The 19,400-nt window shown below is 61.8% G+C and overlaps 1 protein-coding gene across 4 annotated transcripts in view; it reads left to right on the plus strand.

Annotated features, from left to right (window-relative positions):
* The first annotated feature begins 266 nt into the window (after window positions 1-266).
* Window positions 267-19,400, plus strand: part of ADAMTS7 (ADAM metallopeptidase with thrombospondin type 1 motif 7) — a 40,569-nt gene continuing 21,435 nt past the window's right edge. For 2 of the 4 annotated variants that reach the window (XR_007149640.1, XM_047846764.1), the window contains exons 1-8: window positions 267-566; window positions 7,842-8,197; window positions 9,739-9,904; window positions 10,827-11,023; window positions 14,441-14,524; window positions 14,842-14,966; window positions 15,486-15,635; window positions 16,695-16,838. Coding sequence is in view for 3 of the 4 variants with exons in the window: in XM_047846764.1 (XP_047702720.1) it covers window positions 476-566; window positions 7,842-8,197; window positions 9,739-9,904; window positions 10,827-11,023; window positions 14,441-14,524; window positions 14,842-14,966; window positions 15,486-15,635; window positions 16,695-16,838 (1,313 nt within the window). In the remaining variant the exon portion in view is untranslated. Of the gene's footprint in view, window positions 567-7,841; window positions 8,198-9,602; window positions 9,631-9,738; window positions 9,905-10,826; window positions 11,024-14,440; window positions 14,525-14,841; window positions 14,967-15,485; window positions 15,636-16,694; window positions 16,839-19,400 lie in introns of those variants that run through there. The other 2 variants (XM_047846765.1, XM_047846766.1) reach the window with 2 other exon arrangements.

Genomic DNA, 19,400 nt, shown 5'->3' on the forward strand with positions numbered 1-19,400 from the left:
CAAGAGGCCCGGCTGAGCTCCGCCGCCAGAGGGCGCATGCGACCCGGCGGGGCGGTCGGGGCCGTCGGGGGGCGCAGCGCGCGTCCGGCCCCGGGCCCGCCCCCAAACAGCGGCCGGCGGGGCCCGCGGGGCGGCGGGGGCGGGGCCAGGCCGGGAGGGGCGGGGCCGAGGGCGGGGCCGAGGGCGGGGCGGGGCGGCCGGCCGCGAGGCCCCCTCCCGCCCTCCCTCCCTCGCTCCGCTCCGCTCTTTCTTTCTTTCTTTCTTTCCTTCTAGCCGTCGGGCTCTGGGTCCCTGGAGCCTCCTGCGCCGCCGAGGGGGCGGGCCCTGCAGCCTTTGTTGCCGCAGGCCGGGTCCCGACGCGGGAGCGGCGCGCGGGCCCGGCATGTCCTGAGCCGGACCGGGACCGGGCAGCGAGCGGACGGGACGGACGAGAGCGCGCGCGCGGGGCCCCCCCTCGGCGCCGCCCGCCCCGGCCATGCCCGGCCGCCCCAGCCCCGCGCCGCGGCTGCGCCCCCTGCTCCTGCTGCTCTGCGCCGTGGCGCCCGGCGACCCCGGACCCGCACCAGGTGGGTGGTCGCCCCTCCCCGCCGGCCGGCCCCGCGCCCCCCTCTCCTCGCGGCCCGGGTGTCCGGCACCGGGGGCGGGGGGGAGGTCGGGGGGCCAAGCCGCGCCGCTGGGCGCCCTCTACGGCCGCGCAGCCGGCGGCCCCCCGCCGTGCCCGGAGGAAGCCCCTCTGCCCTCGGGCGCACGGCGCGGGCCCCCCCCACCCCCGTCTGGTCCGCGCGCGGAGGGCCCGGCGTGGAGCCTCGTCGGCGCCTGGTCCGCGGAACACCCCGCCGACACGCAGCGGGCCGGGGCGCGGGGTCGGTGGCGCGGGGTCCCAGCTCGCGCGCCCCCAGCACTTCCTGCCTCCCCTCCCCCGAGTGTGCAGGCGCCCGGGCGCAGCGGAGGGGAGCTTCTCTCCCGGCCCTGGGCTCGGCTCTCCCTGCCCCGCCCGGCTTGCCTCCGACGAGCCTCTGGCCAGAGTCCAGGTCCTTGCTCGGCCGCGGAGCTCCAGGCGTCCGAGGCAGCCGGCCTGGAAGTTTCGGAGCCGAGGGTCTAGGGGACCCCTGGCCGTGCGCCCAGGGAGCGCTGATGGGGGCCGGTCGGATACCCGGGAGAGAGCCATGCGGGCCAAGCGGTCGGGAGGGCTTTGTAGGGGAGGAGAGGCCAGAGCCCGGAGGGACTGGGGATGGATGAACTTCGGGTGGGGGGGGGGGCGTCCCCGCGGCGGGGCGTGGGCTGCATGGGGCCTGCGTGCTGGGGATGCCGCAGCCTTGGAAAAGCGTCCGGGGCCGGAGTGTAGGAGGAGGCATTTCAATCAGATCTTAGAAGTTTTGGGGAGCCGTTGAGGGGAGTAGCTCATGAAAGCAGGGTTTCAGGGAGGTTCCCTGTAGCAGTGCGTGTGGAGTGTAGAGGGAGCAAATATTTAATGAGGTTCTTAATTCTCATCAGTCCTACAAGAGTGCTGCAAGGCAGGTGACAATGCGGAACAGGCTCAGAGAGGAGGGTGGCCTGCCAGTCTGGCCCTTTAGCTACTGCGTGAGTCCTTTACCCCCCTGCTCAGAGCGGGGACCCATGGGCACTGACCAGGTGATGGGGATGAGGCAACACGGACCCCCTTGGCCCAGGGAACTTGGGTCCAGGACCCTGGCAGCTGTGAGAGGAGTGGGGAGTCGGAACGTTCTCCACTTGCACTGGAAGCCAGACCCATAGATGAACTTGGCCACCCTCCTGCCCCTCCCGGTCTGTAGTTAAGTGGGGACAGTGGTGTCTGCCTCCCCCGGTTCTTGGCAGGACTGAGATGCTGAATGTCAGTTGCTTAGCACAGGGCAGAGTGACTGACTACCGTGTGGTGGCCATTTTCGCTAATGCCACAGAGACCCAGGAAGACCCGGGAGACCTTGGTGGGTCCTGTGCTTTGGACCTGCCGTTTGGCAGTGGACGCAGGGCAGGTAGCTTCTCCCACCCAATGTGCCCCCCACCCCTGGGTGGAATGTCTAAGGTGGTGTCCCCGCGGGTACATGACAGGGGGCCTCCCCGTTCTGCCCCCACTCGGGGTGCCTGAGCCCTGGGCTGCCGAGCTGAGCCGTCTCACTGTCGTTGGAGCTGCCCAGAGGTCCTAGACTCTCCCCGCTGCACACGACCTTCTTTGAGACCAGAGGGCGTATCCTGGACACACTTCTAGGAAGCTGTACCCTGATTGTTTCTCCTGTGACAAATCAAGGGATTTGTTGGGGTTGGTGGGACTGGGGCCTGGTAATGTCCCCACCGGCACGCTGAATTGCACACGTGGGCTGTGTGTGCGTGTACGTGCGTGCGTGCCGGGCACACGCAGGCCGACCTGAGGAGGACGGCATCTGTCTCCCCCACATCCACACGCACACCACACACCTTGGTTATTTGTTATCTTTGGCATGAGCTTCGGGTCAGGTCGTTTGAAGGGCTGGACCATCACTCTGGTTCCTGAGAGAGAGGTGACGGCAAACACCACGTTGGCATTTCTCTGGTAGAAGCTGCAAAGTGACAGTTCTGTCACCTAGGGATGGTATTCAAAGTATGTAACACCCTGAACAGAGCTCCTGACCTGGCAGGAGGGACTTGGCCGTGAACCACTGGCCGTCCGTCTTCCTGCACAGTGCCCACACCCATTCCCTTGCCCAGTGCCCGTGCACCCGCGTGCCTTCTAAGACTGGACCCCGCAATTTCCCCTTGCCGGCACTGGGTGCTGCTCGCTTCAGCCACCAGGTCTCTGCCAGGGGTCGGCTTTAGGAGACCGTGAAAGAGTTATTTGTTTTATAACACACTTTGCCCCCTTTATGACATATTTTAATGGCAAAACAATAAAGTTAATTACAAAAATAATTATGCAGAACAAAAGAAGAAGATAAAAATTATGGCAAAGTGATAGCTTCCTAGAAATATTTTTCTTTTTGCTTTTTTTTTTAAAGTTTATTTTGAGAAAGAGAGAGAGAGAGAGCGCGAGCTTGAGCGTGAGCAGGGGAGGGGCAGAGAGGGAGAGACTCCCGAGCAGTGACCACACTACTGGTGCCGAGAACATGGTGCTCGAACTCAAAAACCACGAGATCATGATCTGAGCTGAAACCAAGAGTCCGATGCTCAGTCCACTGCACCACCCAGGAGCCCCTATTTTTCTTTTTTGATTAAAAAGTATTTTTTTGGGGCGCCTGGGTGGCCCAGTCGGTTGAGCGTCCGACTTCGGCTCAGGTCATGATCTCACGGTCGGTGAGTTCCAGCCCCGCGTCGGGCTCTGTGCTGACAGCTGGGAGCCTGGAGCTGCTTCGGATTCTGTGTCTCCCTCTCTCTCTGCGGAGTATGCTTCAGAGAGTCTCTTGCTAATTTTCAGTTACAACTTAGCTCTGTTTTCTGTGTGTGCCACGTCCCGTTCTCGGCACCTGCGTGTGAGCCCAGGGGACTCTCCCACAGGCAGAGAGAGCAGGTGTGACGATTATCGTACCCATTTCGCAGATGGAGAAACAGACCTGATGCTGGAGTGTCTCCCCTGTGGGCTAACAGCCGCGGGTGGCGTCTGGGTCTGGCACACGCTGACCCTCGAGCCGGTTACCTGCGTGCCTCTCTGCTTGGTCCCCGTCACAGTTTCGAACTTAACAGACTGCTTCTGTATAACTCGCCTTGAATTTCTGTCCTGCGGTGTTTGCCCACGGTCTAGAGCAGGGATTCTTAACAGGACCGCACATCCCAGGGCACACGGACCCTCGCTCCCCAGGGACACTTGTTTGGAGTCCTTGGGGCCATTTCTCCGCACTGCTTCAGACTCCCCCATCGCATGCGAGCTCCGGACGTCTGCGGGTGTGCACGTCTGCGGGTGTGCGGTGCGGCTGCGGTTTCGCGGGGCAGTGAGCGCGTCAGGCCGGCACCGTGCACCTGCACCTCCAGCCGGTCGTTCGTGGCCTTGGCCGTGACCGCCCGAGCCCGGGAGCCGCTTCAGACCTTGGGATGTAGCTGTCTCGTTGCCCACCTGTTTGTCCCGCGCCCCTCCCTCCGTTCCCGACCTGGGTTCTCTGCGCCGGTGAGCAGGGCCAGGCCAGCCTCAGCACGATGGCGACTGCCCCGGTCACACAGCCACCGAGCGGCCGGCTTGCGGCCTGAACCTTTCTGTGCTCCAAGCCGCGTTCTTGGCCGTGCACGATTTTTTCACTCCATCGTCCCATTGTACAAAACGCGTGCGTGGCCGAGCTTCCCGTCTTGTGTTGCCCACACCCGTGGCACCTTGTACTCTCGGGGTCCGTCACACGGCGCCCACTACCGCGACCCTCCGTGGGTCCACGTCACATGTTGCCGTCTCCAATGAGACTTTTCCTCCTCCGTCCGCCCATGAGGCGTCCCCTCCCCTGCCTGGGGCCCATCTCGGCACGGGGCCAGGGGTGAGGACGAGTGCCCTCTGCCGGGTCTCTGTTTTGAGGGGGAGGATGGCGTCCTCTGCATTTTCCTGGACTTTGGAGCACCCGCCGCTCCTCGCAATGAGCAGTCAGTGGCGCCACCCCAAACGCCACGCACTAGGGCAAGTGAGCAAACACGGTGGGCGGGCTCTCTCTTGTTTTCCCGTTGTTGTTAGAAATTCAGTTCTTTGGTCATTGAGAGGCAGCATAACCGTGAGGCCAGAGGACCCTACCTTTACAGTTGGGGACACAGCAGGGGGCTGTGGGGCAGGCTGCTGAGGGGGTATGGGCCCTCTCCCAGGGGGGCTCCCTGCTTGACTCCAGCCACTTCTGCCACGTGGGGATTTAGGCCTGATGGGGATAGATGGCCAGGCTTTTCCAGGAAAGCTGAAAACTGAGACTTTGTGCACTATCGCATAACTTTTAAACATAGGTAACTGATTAAATATTTCCAACATTTGTGGAAGCCAAAATGAACGACCAAGATCAATAAACCGACAGAAAACAAGTCTGCAGGCGGTGGTTGGGAAGCTCTAGTCCCAAAGGCCCTCGTTGGACGTCAGAGAAGGAGTCTCCCTCCTCAAAGTGCCGACTCCTGGCTTCCGAAGGTCAGCCTCTGAGATGAGTACGTCAGAGTCCCTGGAAGGCTCGGGAAAATGCGGAAAACGCAGAGTGAGGGGCCCAGAGCTCTGGGGCTATGGAATCGGTCTCTGGGCCGTCCCAGCCTCTGCACTCTTCAGTCTTTCCAAGCTCTCCAGGTGTGGCCGCTGTTAGACCAAGTGCACTCCCGGTGCAGGGTCGTCCAACTTCCCTGACGATGGCAGTCCCCCGAGGCTCTGGGGGGAAAACCCAGCTTCCTAGTCCCATTTCCTGGAGATGCTGATTCAGTGCGTCTGGGACGGGGCCTGGGAATTCGTGTCTAACAAATTCTTACCCGAGAAGTCTGGAAGATCCTCGCACGAGTGTCCTCCAGGGACTCGGGGAGGGAAGATTTGCCCGGAACCACACAGGGTCACCCGGCGCGTCCGCCTCTCGCCTGAGCACGTGCTCTTGGGCTGCAGCCTGAGGGCCGGCCGCCCGGCGGTTGTGGGCAGTGGGGCATGTCCTCCACAGGGGCACTCTGCACGTGGTCTGGCAGGACCCGGGCGAGAGGGTTTCTGCGGCCTGGCCGGGATGCGGCTCTGGGCTGGGTTCCCCGGCAGCCACAGAGGGAGCCTTGGTGGGACATCTGCAGGGTGTCCGGGCATGCCTGTGGCCCTAGGGGTCATTGTCCTGGGGAGCTGGGCATACGCCCGGTTGGTCAGAGCAGGACCTAGGGCTGAGACACACTCCGGTGGGCCACTTTCCTGACTGTTCCTCCGAGCCTGGAAACTGCAGAGAGCCAAAAGAGGACAAGAGCCTCAGCCCCAGGGTCCCTGCCCCCACCCACCGTGGCGCCACGCTGCTGTGTCCGTGTGTCCACACGAGATTTCTTTTGCAGATTAGGTCTGGTAGCTAAAGAAGTTTGAACAACTTGATGTAGCACAACTCCTTCATGTCAGCGATGAGGAAAGAGGCCCAGGAGGGGACAGACCGCTGAGAAGGTAGAAGAGACAAGCCATCTGGGAGACCTGGAGCCCAGTCCCGGCTCGATGACTCTGGCTGTGTGGCTTCAGGCCGGTTGTGCGCTTCTCTGAACCTCCCTTTGCTTTCTTCAGAAGCAGCCTGGAGACTTTACTGCAGGTGCCCTCCTGGAATCTGCGGCCCCAGGGACATGGGCAAAATGGAAAGGATCCGTGAACTTGGACGGGAAGATACTATGTCTTCAAGCTTTTTACCTCGGTTTGCATTTCCTTCAATTGCGCATATTAGCACCAAAGTACAATGGCATTAGCAGCACCTGTGATTCTGTTACCGAGGCAAACAACCAAAACACTTTTCTGTCTCATTACAGTTGCAGGTATCTTGAGATAAGGTTGATACTCGTCACTTCAAAATCACCATAAAAGTTGCCGTAGATCTTGTTTAATGTGTTCACAAAGGAGCACGTGATTCTGTATCCCACCTCTAAAATTATTCTGATAACCGTGTTTCAATATGATCGGTTTCCTTGGCACTTATTTGCACCTTACGCATTTGAAAACATTATTCTGAGAAGGGTCTGTGGCAAAAAAGGCTAGGAATCTGGTGTTAGAGGGAAATCGGAGAGGACAGATGTCTTCCAGGTCTGGAACCTTCTCTTCAAATGAATCAGAGCTGCTCTGCTCAAATGGGGGCCACTCATCTGCGTGGTCTTCCTCCATTTCTCCTTCGCAGGAGGCCTGGAGGGACGTGCAGAACCCTCCGGCACCTGAGGGCACGTGTTAAAGTCCACCAGGCTATACGATCCCCGCAAATCGTAATTGCTGGGCCAGGCACTGCTGTGTGGAGTGGTTCAAGTGGTTCAGATCACTAACCCTCCCAACAGCCCTAAGGGTGCAAATGGTTTTTACTCCCATCTACAGATTCAATCACTCACTGAGAAACTAAGTCTTAACTGCTCAGAGTCCTAGGACACTCTGGGCCCGTGAAGTCTTCAACAAAGACTGGAGAGCTTCTTGCCCTCCTGGAGTTTGCATTGGGAGAAAATAGAAAAAAAATTGAAACAAGGCATATGGCATTCCCTGAGTGCTGTGGGGAAAAGGGGGGGGGGGAAGCAGGGGCAGAGGGGGGCAGGGAGTTGCCTTTTTAAAACAAAGTGGTCAGGGGCGCCTGGGTGGCGCAGTCGGTTAAGCGTCCGACTTCAGCCAGGTCACGATCTCGCGGTCCGTGAGTTTGAGCCCCGCGTCAGGCTCTGGGCTGATGGCTCGGAGCCTGGAGCCTGTTTCCGATTCTGTGTCTCCCTCTCTCTCTGCCCCTCCCCCGTTCATGCTCTGTCTCTCTCTGTCCCAAAAATAAATAAACGTTGAAAAAAAAAAATTTTAATAAAAAAAAAACAAAGTGGTCAGGGGAGGCGGCAGTGAGACCTTTGAGCGGGGGCTCGAAGGCGCGGCTTCCAGGCGAGGAGGCTCGATCTTGCTGCACAACCTGCACAACAGGCAGCGGGCAGGGCAGCGTGTTCCACCCGGAGGGGGCGGCAGTGCGGCATGGGGGCGGGGGTGGGGCGGGCACCGCAGGGAGGCAGGTGTAGCCGAGGTGAGACTGAGGAATAACCTTGCCCGGGGCCACACTGGCCAGAGCTCTGCCTTTTTCGGAGGCGGCCACTGCAGGGTTTGGGGCGGAGGCGGGCCTCCTCTGGCCGCTGCGCCGCACGCAGAAGACGAGGGGAGGGGGCCCGCGGGAGGTCGTCGCGGTGACCCGGGTGGAGGAGCGGGCCGGGCGGGTGCCCCGCAGCCCCGACCGCAGCCGGTTTTCTCCCCGCAGGGAGCGGCGCCGACGGCCGCGCGGCGCTGGACGTGGTGCACCCGGTGCGCGTGGACGCGGGCGGCGCCTTCCTGTCGTACGAGCTGTGGCCGCGCGCGCTGCGCAAGCGGGACGTGTCCGCGCGCCGCGCCGCGCCCGCCTTCTACGAGCTGCAGTACCGCGGGCGCGAGTTGCGCTTCAACCTGACGGCCAACGCGCACCTGCTGGCGCCCGGCTTCGTGAGCGAGACGCGGCGGCGCGGCGGCCTGGGGCGCACGCACATCCGCGCCCGCGCGCCCGCCTGCCACCTGCTCGGCGAGGTGCAGGACCCCGAGCTGGAGGGCGGCCTGGCGGCCATCAGCGCCTGCGACGGGCTGGTGAGTGAGCGCGGGAGTCCCGGCCGGTCCTCCGGGATGGCGGGGCTCAATCCTGAACGGAGCCAGAGCGCCCGCAGGCCTTGTTAGGACAGAGCCTCGGAGGGTGGGGGTGAGTGTCCGAAGCCTCCGTTTCTGCCGGTGCAGAGAGCGGACTTGGAGAATCCCTGTGCAGGCCAAGTAGCTCCTCGAACCGCGCGGTCCTTGCTCCTTGGCGGCGTCAGTTAGGACTGCTCCCCCACAGCCGCTTGGGCTGTGCTTCTCCAGGACAGGCAGCCTCACCTTCACCCCCAGGGGGAGCAGGCCTTTGGGTGGACGTGGTCGCCTCCCTCTGCTGGGGTGCACGGGGACCCCCAATGCTCTGGGCTAGGTGACCGGCTCTGCCCTCCCCCCTCCCCGCGGGGATGTGTGGACCTCCCCCCCCACCCCCCCCCCACCCCAGGGTCCTCAGCTGAGGTCGCTCAGGAGGAGCCACGGGCAGTAGCAGGACCGGCCTAATGAGAGCCCACGCCACAGCTGCCACACATCAGGCCCTAGGCGCCTGCCCTTTCTCGCTAATCTCCCTGGATCCGCAGCAGCTGTTCATATGGGTGTCATTCCCATTAACAGATGAGGAAGCAGGCGGGGAGACGGACTGGCCCAGGGCCACCCAGTTAGCCGGTGCTGCAGTCCGCATTCACACCCGGGTCTGCAGCCCCTCTGGGGGGGGGGGCACTCTCTGGCACGCGGGGCTCACCTCGACCCTGCACAGCCCCAGGGGCACACTTGGTGCGTGGAGGGAGCTGCGGGGTGAGGAAGTGGGGGGGTGAAATCCTCTTCCCTGCCGGAGCCCTGAGCTTCCTCAGGAGGTGGCCGGCTGCCCAAAGACACTTCCCCAAATCCCTCCCTCTTGGGGCCTCTCTGAATGCGGCGGATGTGCCCAAGACACGCCCACCGGGCTTCCCTTCTCCGAAGGTCCTGGGACCAGGGAGTAGGATGTCCTGGTGACTGAGCATCTCCGTGGCTGGGGTGTGGGGAGAGCTGCACTTGGAGTGATTCATCACCTCCGGGAGAGTGGGCTGCAGGCCAGCTTTGAGACGACACAATGGCTGGCATGCAGGGGAGATGGATAGTGGCCTGGGCGTACCGGGCGGCCCGACTCAAGACGGCCGTTTGGGAAATGGCCTGGGTGCTGGCCCCGGGGCCGCCCGACTCAAGACCGCCGTCTGGGACCACGCGGAAGATGCCATCTCAGATCTAGGGTGCTCCCATCTCCTGCTCCCAACAGGGCGGGGGAGGGGGGGGGCGAGGTGGGCGTGTGCGGCATCTTCGGAGGCTGGTGGCTCCGGGGCTCAGCCCCCAGGCCCGTGGCTGTGTGGAACGGCCGGGAAGGACGTGCCAGGCGGAGGGTCCGGAGTGAACAAAGGCCCAGAGCGGGAGACGCATGCGCGCTTGGGGTCAGCCGGGTGCTGGGAGCAGCGTGGGCTCGGCGGGCAGCACGGGCCTCGGGGACGGTGGGGACGGCAGTGCTCATCCGCTCCGTGTGAGCCTGCACCTCTTCCCAGACAGGTGTGTTCCGCCTCTCCAACGAGGACTACTTCATCGAGCCCCTGGAGGGTGTGCCCGCCCGTCCTGGCCACGCCCAGCCCCACGTGGTCTATAAGCGCCAAGCCCCAGAGAGGGGGGCGGAGCTGAGGGGCTCCAGAGCTCCCGGCACCTGCGGGGTACCAGGTATGGTCCTCCTGCCCGGGGAAGGGGATGGGCCTGGAGGCACCGAGCTTCTTTCCAGAAGCCTCTCTCGACATCTCCATGCACACCTCCCCTCGGACCAAAGGGACGCAGACAGACACATCACCACAGCCCGTGCCTTCCAAATGTGCCTCCGGCCTGAGGCCTCTGCCTGCCAGGCCTGCCCCAGCTGATGCCCTGGGCTGACCCCTCTCACCACCTCCTCACCCACTGCCTGGCCAGGCCCACCAGGGCAGCTAGCCAGGAACCTCCCGCCCTTCCCCACACTGGTCCCCGCCCAGAATAACTCCTCTCTGTCCCTGGGGACCTAGCTCCAGCCCTTCTTCTTCAGAGCGGCCACGGTGCTGGCCAGTCCAGGTAGGGAGCCGCCTACCGTGGGCTGCTGGGTTGGGGGACTGCTTGGCCGGCACGCCAGCCTCGGAAGGTGCCGCCGCTCAGGGACTCCACCGGTTGGAACAGATATCCGGTCATGCTTCTGGGCCTTGGTTTTCCTGCTTCGTAGATGTGCTGTCTCTTCTGATCCGGGTCAGCCTGGGACAGTGCAGTGGGTCTCCCAGGCAGCGGGCTGGGCCCTGGGGACCGCGTGTGCTGGGATGCACCAGCCCCCCGGGGCTAGGGGCCCAGGAGCTGCCTCGCTGTGTGTTCCTGTCCCCCGTTTCATTGCCCCCCTCCTCCGAGGTCAGCTTCTGTGGCTGTTTGGCTGATTCCTGTTTGTAGGCGGGGATGCTCAGGGTCAGAGAGGGGAAATGACCGGGTCAGGGTCACACGGCACAGGTCCCGGGCGGAGCCACAGGGGGGAGTCCAGGCTGCCGCCTGTGATCCCAGCACCGAGGAGAGGCCCTGGAGAGGCACGGCCTGGGCCAGCCTGCTGGCAGCTAACCCCCACCCGGCCTGGGGCCCACAGCGTCCACGGAACCGGAGGCCCGGCGAGAGCGTTGGGAGCAGCGGCAGCAGTGGCGTCGGCAGCGCCCGAGGCGGCTGCATCAGCGCTCGGTCAGCAGGGAGAAGTGGGTGGAGACCCTGGTGGTCGCCGACACCAAGATGGTGGAGTACCATGGGCAGCCGCAGGTCGAGAGCTACGTGCTGACCATCATGAACATGGTGAGGCTGCGGAGGGCGGCGGGGGTGTGGGGCCCGGGCGGCTGGGGTGCGGCGGGGGTGCGGTCGGGGGGCCGGGCGGCTGGGGGGCGGCGGGGGTGAGGTCGGGGGGCCGGGCGGCTGGGGGGCGGCGGGGGTGCTGTAGGCAGTGGGAGGGCGGACCCCAGGCTGTCGGGTCCAGTAGTGGCTGGTGGACATCTCCTGGGTGAAGGGTCACCATTTGGCCCAGGACCTGGCTCCTTCCTGCCTCCCTGTGCAGGCTCACAGGACATGGGCATCCACTGTGTGAGCCCCGTCCTGGAGGGGGGTCTGGCCCTCACGTTCACTGGGCTTTGATCAGGTCAAGCACTGGTCGGGACAGAGAGGGGACCTCTATGAGTCCGTTAGCGCCAGTCACCTGGGGAGGCTGCAGCGGCTGGCAGGGACACGGGGGGCATACAGCAGCCGCTGAGAAGGGCTGTACCGTGGGTGATGGCTGCAGCCTTACGAACACCGGCCTGTTCGGTCTCCTGTAGTCACTGCCCTGCCTGAGCCTCACCCCCATCTCATAGGTGAGGGAAGAAAGGCGCAGAGAGGCCAAGGGACATGTTCACAGTCACACGGAGGGGGCTGGGGCTCAAGTCTGTGCCTCTGGGTCCAGAGAGGGCTGTGGTGGCCAGAGCTTGCCAGAAGGATGGGGTAGCCGTGGCGGAGGTGGGGAGAACTTCCCTCCCTCTTCCCTCTGGAGCAGGTGTTTGTTTATTTAGCGCTGCTGTGCCGAGTGCCAGCTCTACCCCAGATAAAGTGACAGGTGCACGAGAACAGGTTCCCTTCCGGCAAACTCTGCCTCTTTGTAGCATGTCTCAAAGCGTATTCCAGGGAGGACTTATTCTAAGATGCTGATAAGTGTTCTGTGAAAAAAAGGTGCCATGGTTGAAGAAGTTTGGCAACAAGGGTTAACAGAAAGGAACACAGACCTGTTTACTGCGGGACTTCTCAGAGCCTTCAAAGCTAACATGTGTTGAGAATTTTCCGAAGTTAAGAGCAGGGGCTCTGGGGCAAACCTGGGTTCTGAGCCCAGGTGAACCCTGTCTTAGAGCCTCAGTTGCTCTACCTGTAAATGGGGACGGTCATGCCTACTTTAGAAGTAAGACGATTAAGCAATATACTGCAGGTAGGGTTCTCAGTACAAGGACTGTACACGTTGGGCTCGGCACGTGTCCGCTGCTGCTGGTGTGGCTGCTGTAGCACCTGCCCTTCAGCCCCACAGCCACCTTCAGGGCAGCCGCACTGTTTACTCAGGCCTCCTGCGGGCCCCAGTTTGTCAGTGTGCCCTCTGTGCCAGACCCAGACCTGTGTGTGGGAGCTCGGGTGGGTCTGCTCCAAGCATCGCAAGCCAAGTTCCCCGCCTGCCCCTTTCTGAATGGCTTGTGTCATACCGTCAGCTCACTGGAAGCTTGTGGTCACCTGTAACCCCCAGATCTTCCACAGTCCACCCAGGCTTGCTCTCGGGGCCTGCAGCAGAGCTGGGCTGGGGATCGTTTATCCGGTTGAAACACCGGTACTCACCTCAGGCCATCGCAGACACTCGCACTGGTGACAACTGCCTCCCTCCGGTCCTGCTGTTGTTGCTCTGCCTCTGTACTTCTCTGCCTCTATCTGGGGTCTCTACTTCTTGGGGGGCAGAGGTGTCATACGTGCCAAGGGAAGGACCTGGTGGTGGCCGGAGCCGCCCGCAGCCCTGACTCGGGACACGGGAGGCCGGCTGTCGGGACGGTCTTGGCAGAAGCTTAGGGGCTTCTCGCCCTCCAGGCCCCTCTGCTGGGACCTGCTGCCTGTGGCCTAGGGAAGACTCCTGACTTCCTTCAAGGTGCTTTTCTCATCTTCTGCGAATTCTTTAGAATGAGACAAGGCGTCAGAAATTCTTAGCAGGTGCCCAAGATTCATTCTTTGTTCAAAAAGCTCTTTTTGAGTGCCCGTCACGCCAGGTGCTAGATGGGTCACTGGGCTGGAAGAGGGCCCACACAGACCCCGCGGGGCCGAGGAGACCAATGTCAGCGAAACTGTCATCTTGAGGAATCTGAAAGTCGGCAGAGGGGCTGCTAGGAAGGACACGTTCACGTGCTTTGGGAGTGTCTGGCAGAAGAAAGGCTCCTCAGAAGATGTGCTCGAGGGTTGAGAGCTGGAGACGGGAGGACAGAACTTGGGAAAGACAAGAGGGAGGACATTCCAGGCCAAGGGCACAGCATCTGCAAAGGCCCTGTGGTATGGAGAATCAAGGGCTTCTGAAAGAGCCAGAGTGGTTGGACCAGGGAGTGAGGACGGAGGGGCCGTCAGCGTGTGGGGCGGGACTTGTCTTCACCCTGTGGACAGGAAGACCCACTTGCTGCTTTAAGCAAGGGCACGGTGACTGGGTTTGCATTTCAGTGGCAGGTGACTATGAGGCTGGAGGAGACCTTTACAGCTGGCCAGATGAGAGGCTGTTGCCTCAGGCTGGGCGGTGGCCTTGGAGGTGGATGTAGGGAACATCCAGGAGGTGGAATTGGTTGATGCTGGGGAGGGGGCAGTGCACGGATGATGCTGGTGAGGGGGCGGTGCACGGATGATGCTGGGGAGGGGGCGGTGCACGGATGATGCTGGGGAGGGGGGTGGTGCATGGAGGTGGACGGAGGCACCTTGGGTTCTCAAAAAACTATCCTGTTAATGGGCTTTTGTGTCCTCTTGATAGTGTGTGTTTTGTCCGTTTCTATCAAAATATCATTTTTCTTGATGAAGCTGCTGGAAGCCAACTCATGACTGGCCTGTCCCGCCGTCTCTGCCATCTGGGAACCTGATGCCTGTCGCAGGCTGACCTCTTTCTTGTTCTGAGGGAGCTTCCCCCACCCATCTCCCCGCACCTTCACGTACCTTCCGTCTTTGGGGGCGGCCTTTCCTGGGACCGGGTGGGGAGCCCCCGTGCAGCCGTGGGGCCTCCGAGAGCTTGCGCCTGCCGTCTTGGCCCCACGGCTGTGCCCCAGGGAGAACTTGAGTGTGGGGCGGTGGGGAGACTCTGGGGGCCTGTGCCTGCCCCAGCCCCCTCTCTAGTCCCGGCCCGCGTCTCCTGCCTCGTGGGAGGACTCAGTCCTGGGATGCTGGTCCTGGCGAACCCAGGGCAGGAAGAGGCTGCGGGGCCTCCCAGCCCAAGACAGAGGAGGCAAACTAGGGTCCTGGGGTGGGTGAGCTGGGTGAGCAGATCCCACACTGGTGCCCAGAATGGGCCTGGGCCTGGGCTGGCCTTTTGTCCAGACTCTGCGGTGTGTGTGCAGGTGAGGGCACGTTCCCGTGTGGGTGCGCTGCGTGAGCTCCCCCGCGTGAGGACGTGGGTGGTCGGAGGTAGGCAGTGGCTGTCTGGTACCTCTCTGCAGGCTGGCGGGCTGACCCCCCCCCCCCTTTCTCGGGCAGGTGGCCGGCCTGTTTCATGACCCCAGCATCGGGAACCCCATCCACATTACCATCGTGCGCCTCGTCCTGCTGGAGGATGAGGAGGTGAGAGGTCACGTGGCCGCGGGCTGCCCAGCGATGGGCGTCGGCCACCAGAGCCCTCCTGGTCCGTCACCCGAGCGGCCCCGTGTGGAAGGGCACGGCGGGCCTCCGTGGCCCGGGCAGTGTCCTCCGTCGCCCCTGGGTCCCCGGCCGGCTCTCCGTTGGGTGCCCCCAGGATGGGCCTGTGGGGAGGGGTGGTCCCTGGAGGCTGGACCAGGGCTCCCCGGACCCCGGGCCTCTGTCTCCTGCCTTTGGAGGAGAATGGGGCTTGGCCCTCCGGCGCTCAGGGGAGGGACCCGCGCTGCCCTCTCTGCCCCCAGGAAGACCTGAAGGTCACGCACCACGCGGACAACACCCTGCGCAGCTTCTGCAAGTGGCAAAAGAGCATCAACATGAAGGGGGACGCGCACCCGCTGCACCACGACACCGCCATCCTGCTCACCAGGTGCCGCCAGCTGTTGGGGGGTGCGACACCGCTGGGGGGGGCGCCAGCTGTGGGTGGGGGGCAACGTGGCCAGTGAGGGCCTGCTCTGGAGGGCGGTGCTGCCTGAGCCCGGCGGGGTGCGGACACGGCCCTGCCCCCGGAGCCCGTGTTAGGGGAGCGCACACACCTTTGGCTGGACCCTGGGTTCCGTCAGCGCTTGGGGAGCTCTTGTGGGTTTTCCCAGAACTGTCCGAAGCAGGCCCCCCGTTCCTCCCCCTCCCCCCGTTCCTCCCCCTCCCCCCGTTCCTCCCCCTCCCCCCGTTCCTCCCCTCTTCCCTTCCCCCCCTTCCTCCTCCTCTTGCCCCACCCCCACCCCCACCCCCACCCCCACCCATCACCACCTCACCCACTCCCGTCTCACCCACTCCCTCCTACCTCCTCACCTACTCTCTCCCTCATGCCCAGCATCTGGCCTTCTGGGCTTAGTTCCACCTGGCACCTGGTCAGGTCAGCCTGAGGATCCTTTCTCTCTGAACGCAGGAAGGACCTGTGTGCGGCCATGAACAGGCCCTGTGAGACCCTGGGCCTGTCCCACGTGGCGGGCATGTGCCAGCCGCACCGCAGCTGCAACATCAACGAGGACACGGGCCTGCCGCTGGCCTTCACGGTGGCCCACGAGCTCGGACACAGGTACCGCACCTGCTCCCGTTCCCACACTAACGCTCCAGCTTCCCCTGCAAACCCGGGGGCACCAGGCAGCTGGGCCCACGGGCCACAGGATCCCAGGGAAGCGGGCCTGGCCGTGGCCGCACGTTGTCCCTGTGATGTCCCCACCCACACCGGGCTGCTTCCCTGTGAGATGTGGGGAGGCCCACGTGGGTGCCTGTGGGCCTGGCTCGGACCGAGTCCCGGTCGGTGTGGGGTTGAGACGACCGGAAAGTCACCAGTGTCTTTAGCTGTCCCTCCTCGGTGTGCTCAGTGCTTGCGTGTTGACTCTCGGTCCCCCACGCCTGCATGTCTGATTGCTCTGTGACCCCAGGCAGGTGCCCTGCCCTCTCTGGACCTTGGTGTGCCCCTTGTTGCTCGAGGGGGTTGGACTCACGCTCAGGGCTCCTCCAGCCGGCCCCTCTGCGCGAGGTGTGTGGGCCACAGAGAGGCCTGGTGGTCAGAGAAGTCGGCGTCATCATTCACCTGCTCTGGGTTCCTTGAGTGACAGCCACGCGTGCAGGGCCTCGAAGCCGCCCGTGGTGGTCAAGAGCGCTCTGCCCCAAATCTGCTGTTCCCTGGCTGTGTTACCTTGACTAGTTCCTGGGCCTCTCTGGGCAGTTCCGAGAACTGAGCAAGGTGGGGTTTCTGAAAGCGCTTAGCACGGCGCCTGGCACGTAGTAAGTCCGAGCAAAGAGAATCGTTCTTGTCTCCTTCCCCAGGATGGCGTCTCGAGAGTTTCTCTGTGACAGGGCAGCTCAGACTCCCTTAAATCCAGGGCACGGTGGGACCTGTGTCATTCCCTGCTGGGGACCCGTGCGGATGTGGGGACAGCCATCCCCCCGTGCCCCTGGCTCGTACTGTGGGTGCCCCTCGGGCTCAGTAGGCTGCCCCCCGCCCCCGCCCCCGCCCGTCCACGCTCTGGGCGGGGGAAGCTGAGGCTCCGAGAGGGGTCGGCCTCCCGAGGCCCCGCGGCGGTCTGGAGGCAGAGCCGCCCGGCGGCCCCGCAGCTCACCGGCCCCCGGGGCCTGTGCTCTCACGCAGTTTTGGGATTCAGCACGACGGAAGCGGCAATGACTGCGAGCCCGTGGGGAAACGGCCTTCCATCATGTCTCCACAGCTCCTGTACGACACCGCCCCCCTCACCTGGTCCCGCTGCAGCCGCGAGTACGTCACCAGGTTCCTGGAGTAAGTCCGCCGGGCCCGTGGGGGGCCGCCCGGTGTCAGGGAGGCACGGGCGGGGCCGCCCGGGCCGGACCGAGAGGTCCCCGAGGCCATCTCCGTGTCCTGCAACCCCGCAGGAGGGAGAGAGGGGTCGTGGGGACCTAGGGATGGGGCTGGGGTCGAGCCCTGGGTTTGGGACGGGACGGAGACCCGACGGGGCACGGCACCGGCCGCTTGGCCACAGAGTCCTGGGGAAAGTGCCGCCGGAGGCACCGAAGCTAAAGCCCGTCCCCTCTTTCTGATCCTCTCAACTGGTGACCGTGTTTTTGATTTGCTATTTCACGTTGCTCTCGGCTAAGGAAAATTTAAAGACGTAAGTTATTAGCACAGACTTTTTCACAGTGCCAGTTGTAAGCATAAGTAGGAGAATGGACCTCGGGTGCGAGGCCCCAAACGACGCGACGATACCCGTAGCTCCCTCGACCAGAGCAGCAGAAGTGTGTACGAAAGGAACTGGGTGGGTTTTATTCCACTTTTTTTTTTTTTTTAATGTTTTTACTTATTTTTGAGACAGAGAGAGACAGAGCATGAGCAGGGGAGGGGCAGAGAGAGGGAGGGAGACCCAGAATCTGAAGCAGCTCCAGGCTCCGAGCCGTCCGCACAGAGCCCAACGCGGGGCTCGAACCCACGGACCGCGAGATCACGACCTGAGCCGAGGTCGGACGCTCAACCGACTGAGCCCCCCAGGCGCCCCATTTTTTATTCCACTTCACACGTGGGTGCTCTGGCACCGCTCCCCGCCCTCGGCTGACGCTGGCCAGTAAGCGGGGTCTGAAGGGAAAAGGGTCTGGGGGTCGGCCCGTGGCCCCCTCCGCATCCTCCCCCCTGGCGTGCGGGTGGCCGGGACAGGGAGGTAACGCCGATAACACGGGACGACAGGGTTTCTGGGTCGTTCGTGGTTCCTAACACGTCACTGCCTTCTGTCCACATTTGAAGCACGTGCTGATTCCATCAGGCAGCGTGGCCTCTGTTCCCGTTCCTATCTAGACCGGGTGCCTTCTGGGCCAGCCCTAAAATTGTCCCACGGGGTCCTCCTGCCGCTGACTCTAGAGGGGGTGCTTCTTTGTTCTGAGAAAAGGTGCGTGGAGGTAAGGGGGTCGAAGTGTGTTTATTCTGCCCTCACACCTGATCGATCGTTTGATTTGGTATCAGCTTTGCGCTGTCGGTCGCTCTCCGTCAGCGTTGAGAGGCTTTGTTCCCGGGCGCCTGGGCGGCTCAGTGGGTTGAACGTCCGACTCTTGATTTCAGCTCCGCTCGTGATCTCACTGTTTGTGACTTCGAGCCCCACTTTGGGCTCTGTGCTGACAGCAGGGAGCCCGCTTGGGATTCCCTCTCTCCCTCTCTTCTTCTCTCCGTGTTCCTCCCTTTATTGTTCTTCCATGAGCGTGGGATGGCTTTCCGTTTCTGTGTGTTCTCCCCAGTTCTTTTCATCAGTGTTTTATCGTTTTGCTGTGCGGAAGTTTTTTACCTTGACGAGGTCCCAGTTCTCTATTTTTGCTTTTGTTTCCATTGCCTCAGGACGTACCTAGAAAAGAGTTGCCACGGCTGATGTCAGATCACTACCTGTGTTCTTTCTTCTCTGGGATTTTTATGGTTTCAGGTCTCGTGTGTAGGTCTTTAATCCATTTTAAACTTATTTTTGTGTATGGTGTAAGAAAGTGGCCCAATTGCTTTTTTTTAATTTAAGAAAATTTAAGTTTATTGTTGAGAGAGAGCAGGCAGGGAGGGGCAAAGAGAGAGGGAGACAGAATCCCAAGCAGGCTTTGCACTGTCAACATAGATAGAGCCCAACTCAGGGCTCAAACTCACAAACCGTGAGATCATGACCTGAGCCGAGATCAAGAGTTGGTCGCTTAACCGACTGGGCCACCCAGGTGCCCTGAAAGTGGTCCACGTTCATCGTTCTTCATGTTGCTGTCCAGTTTTCCCAACACTGTTTGTTGAAGAGACTGTCTTTTTCATATTGTGTATTCTTGCCTCCTTTGTCCAAGGTGAGTTGTCCATGTGACCGTGGGTTTGTTCCTGGGCTTTCTGCCCTGCTTCGTCGATCTGTTTTTGTGCCAGTACCACAATGTTTTGATCATTACAGCTTTGTAGCGTATCTTGAAGTCTGACATTGTGATGCGTCCAGTTTTGTTCTTTGTTTTCAAGGTTGTTTTGGCTATTTGGGGTCTTTTGTGGTTCCGTCCACATTTTAGGATGGTTTGTTTTTGCTCTGTGAGAACTGCTGGTGGTGTTTTGACAGGGATTGCGTTAAATGTGTAGACTGCTTTGAGGAGTAGAGACGTTTTAACGATATGTGTTCTTCTAATTCATGAGCGTGGAAATCTTTCCATGTCTGTGCGTTCTCTTCAGTTTTTTCATCCGTGTTTTATAGTTTCCAGAGTGCAGGTCGTTACCTCGATGCAGTTGATTCCTCGGTACTTTGTTTTTGGTGCAATTGTAAATGGGGTTGTTTTCTTAATTTCTCTTTTTCTACCTCATTATTAGTACACAGAAATGCAACAGATTTCTGTATATTGATTT

This window comes from Prionailurus viverrinus, unplaced genomic scaffold, assembly GCF_022837055.1.
Source record: "Prionailurus viverrinus isolate Anna unplaced genomic scaffold, UM_Priviv_1.0 scaffold_40, whole genome shotgun sequence".
Classification (NCBI taxonomy): domain Eukaryota; kingdom Metazoa; phylum Chordata; class Mammalia; order Carnivora; family Felidae; genus Prionailurus; species Prionailurus viverrinus.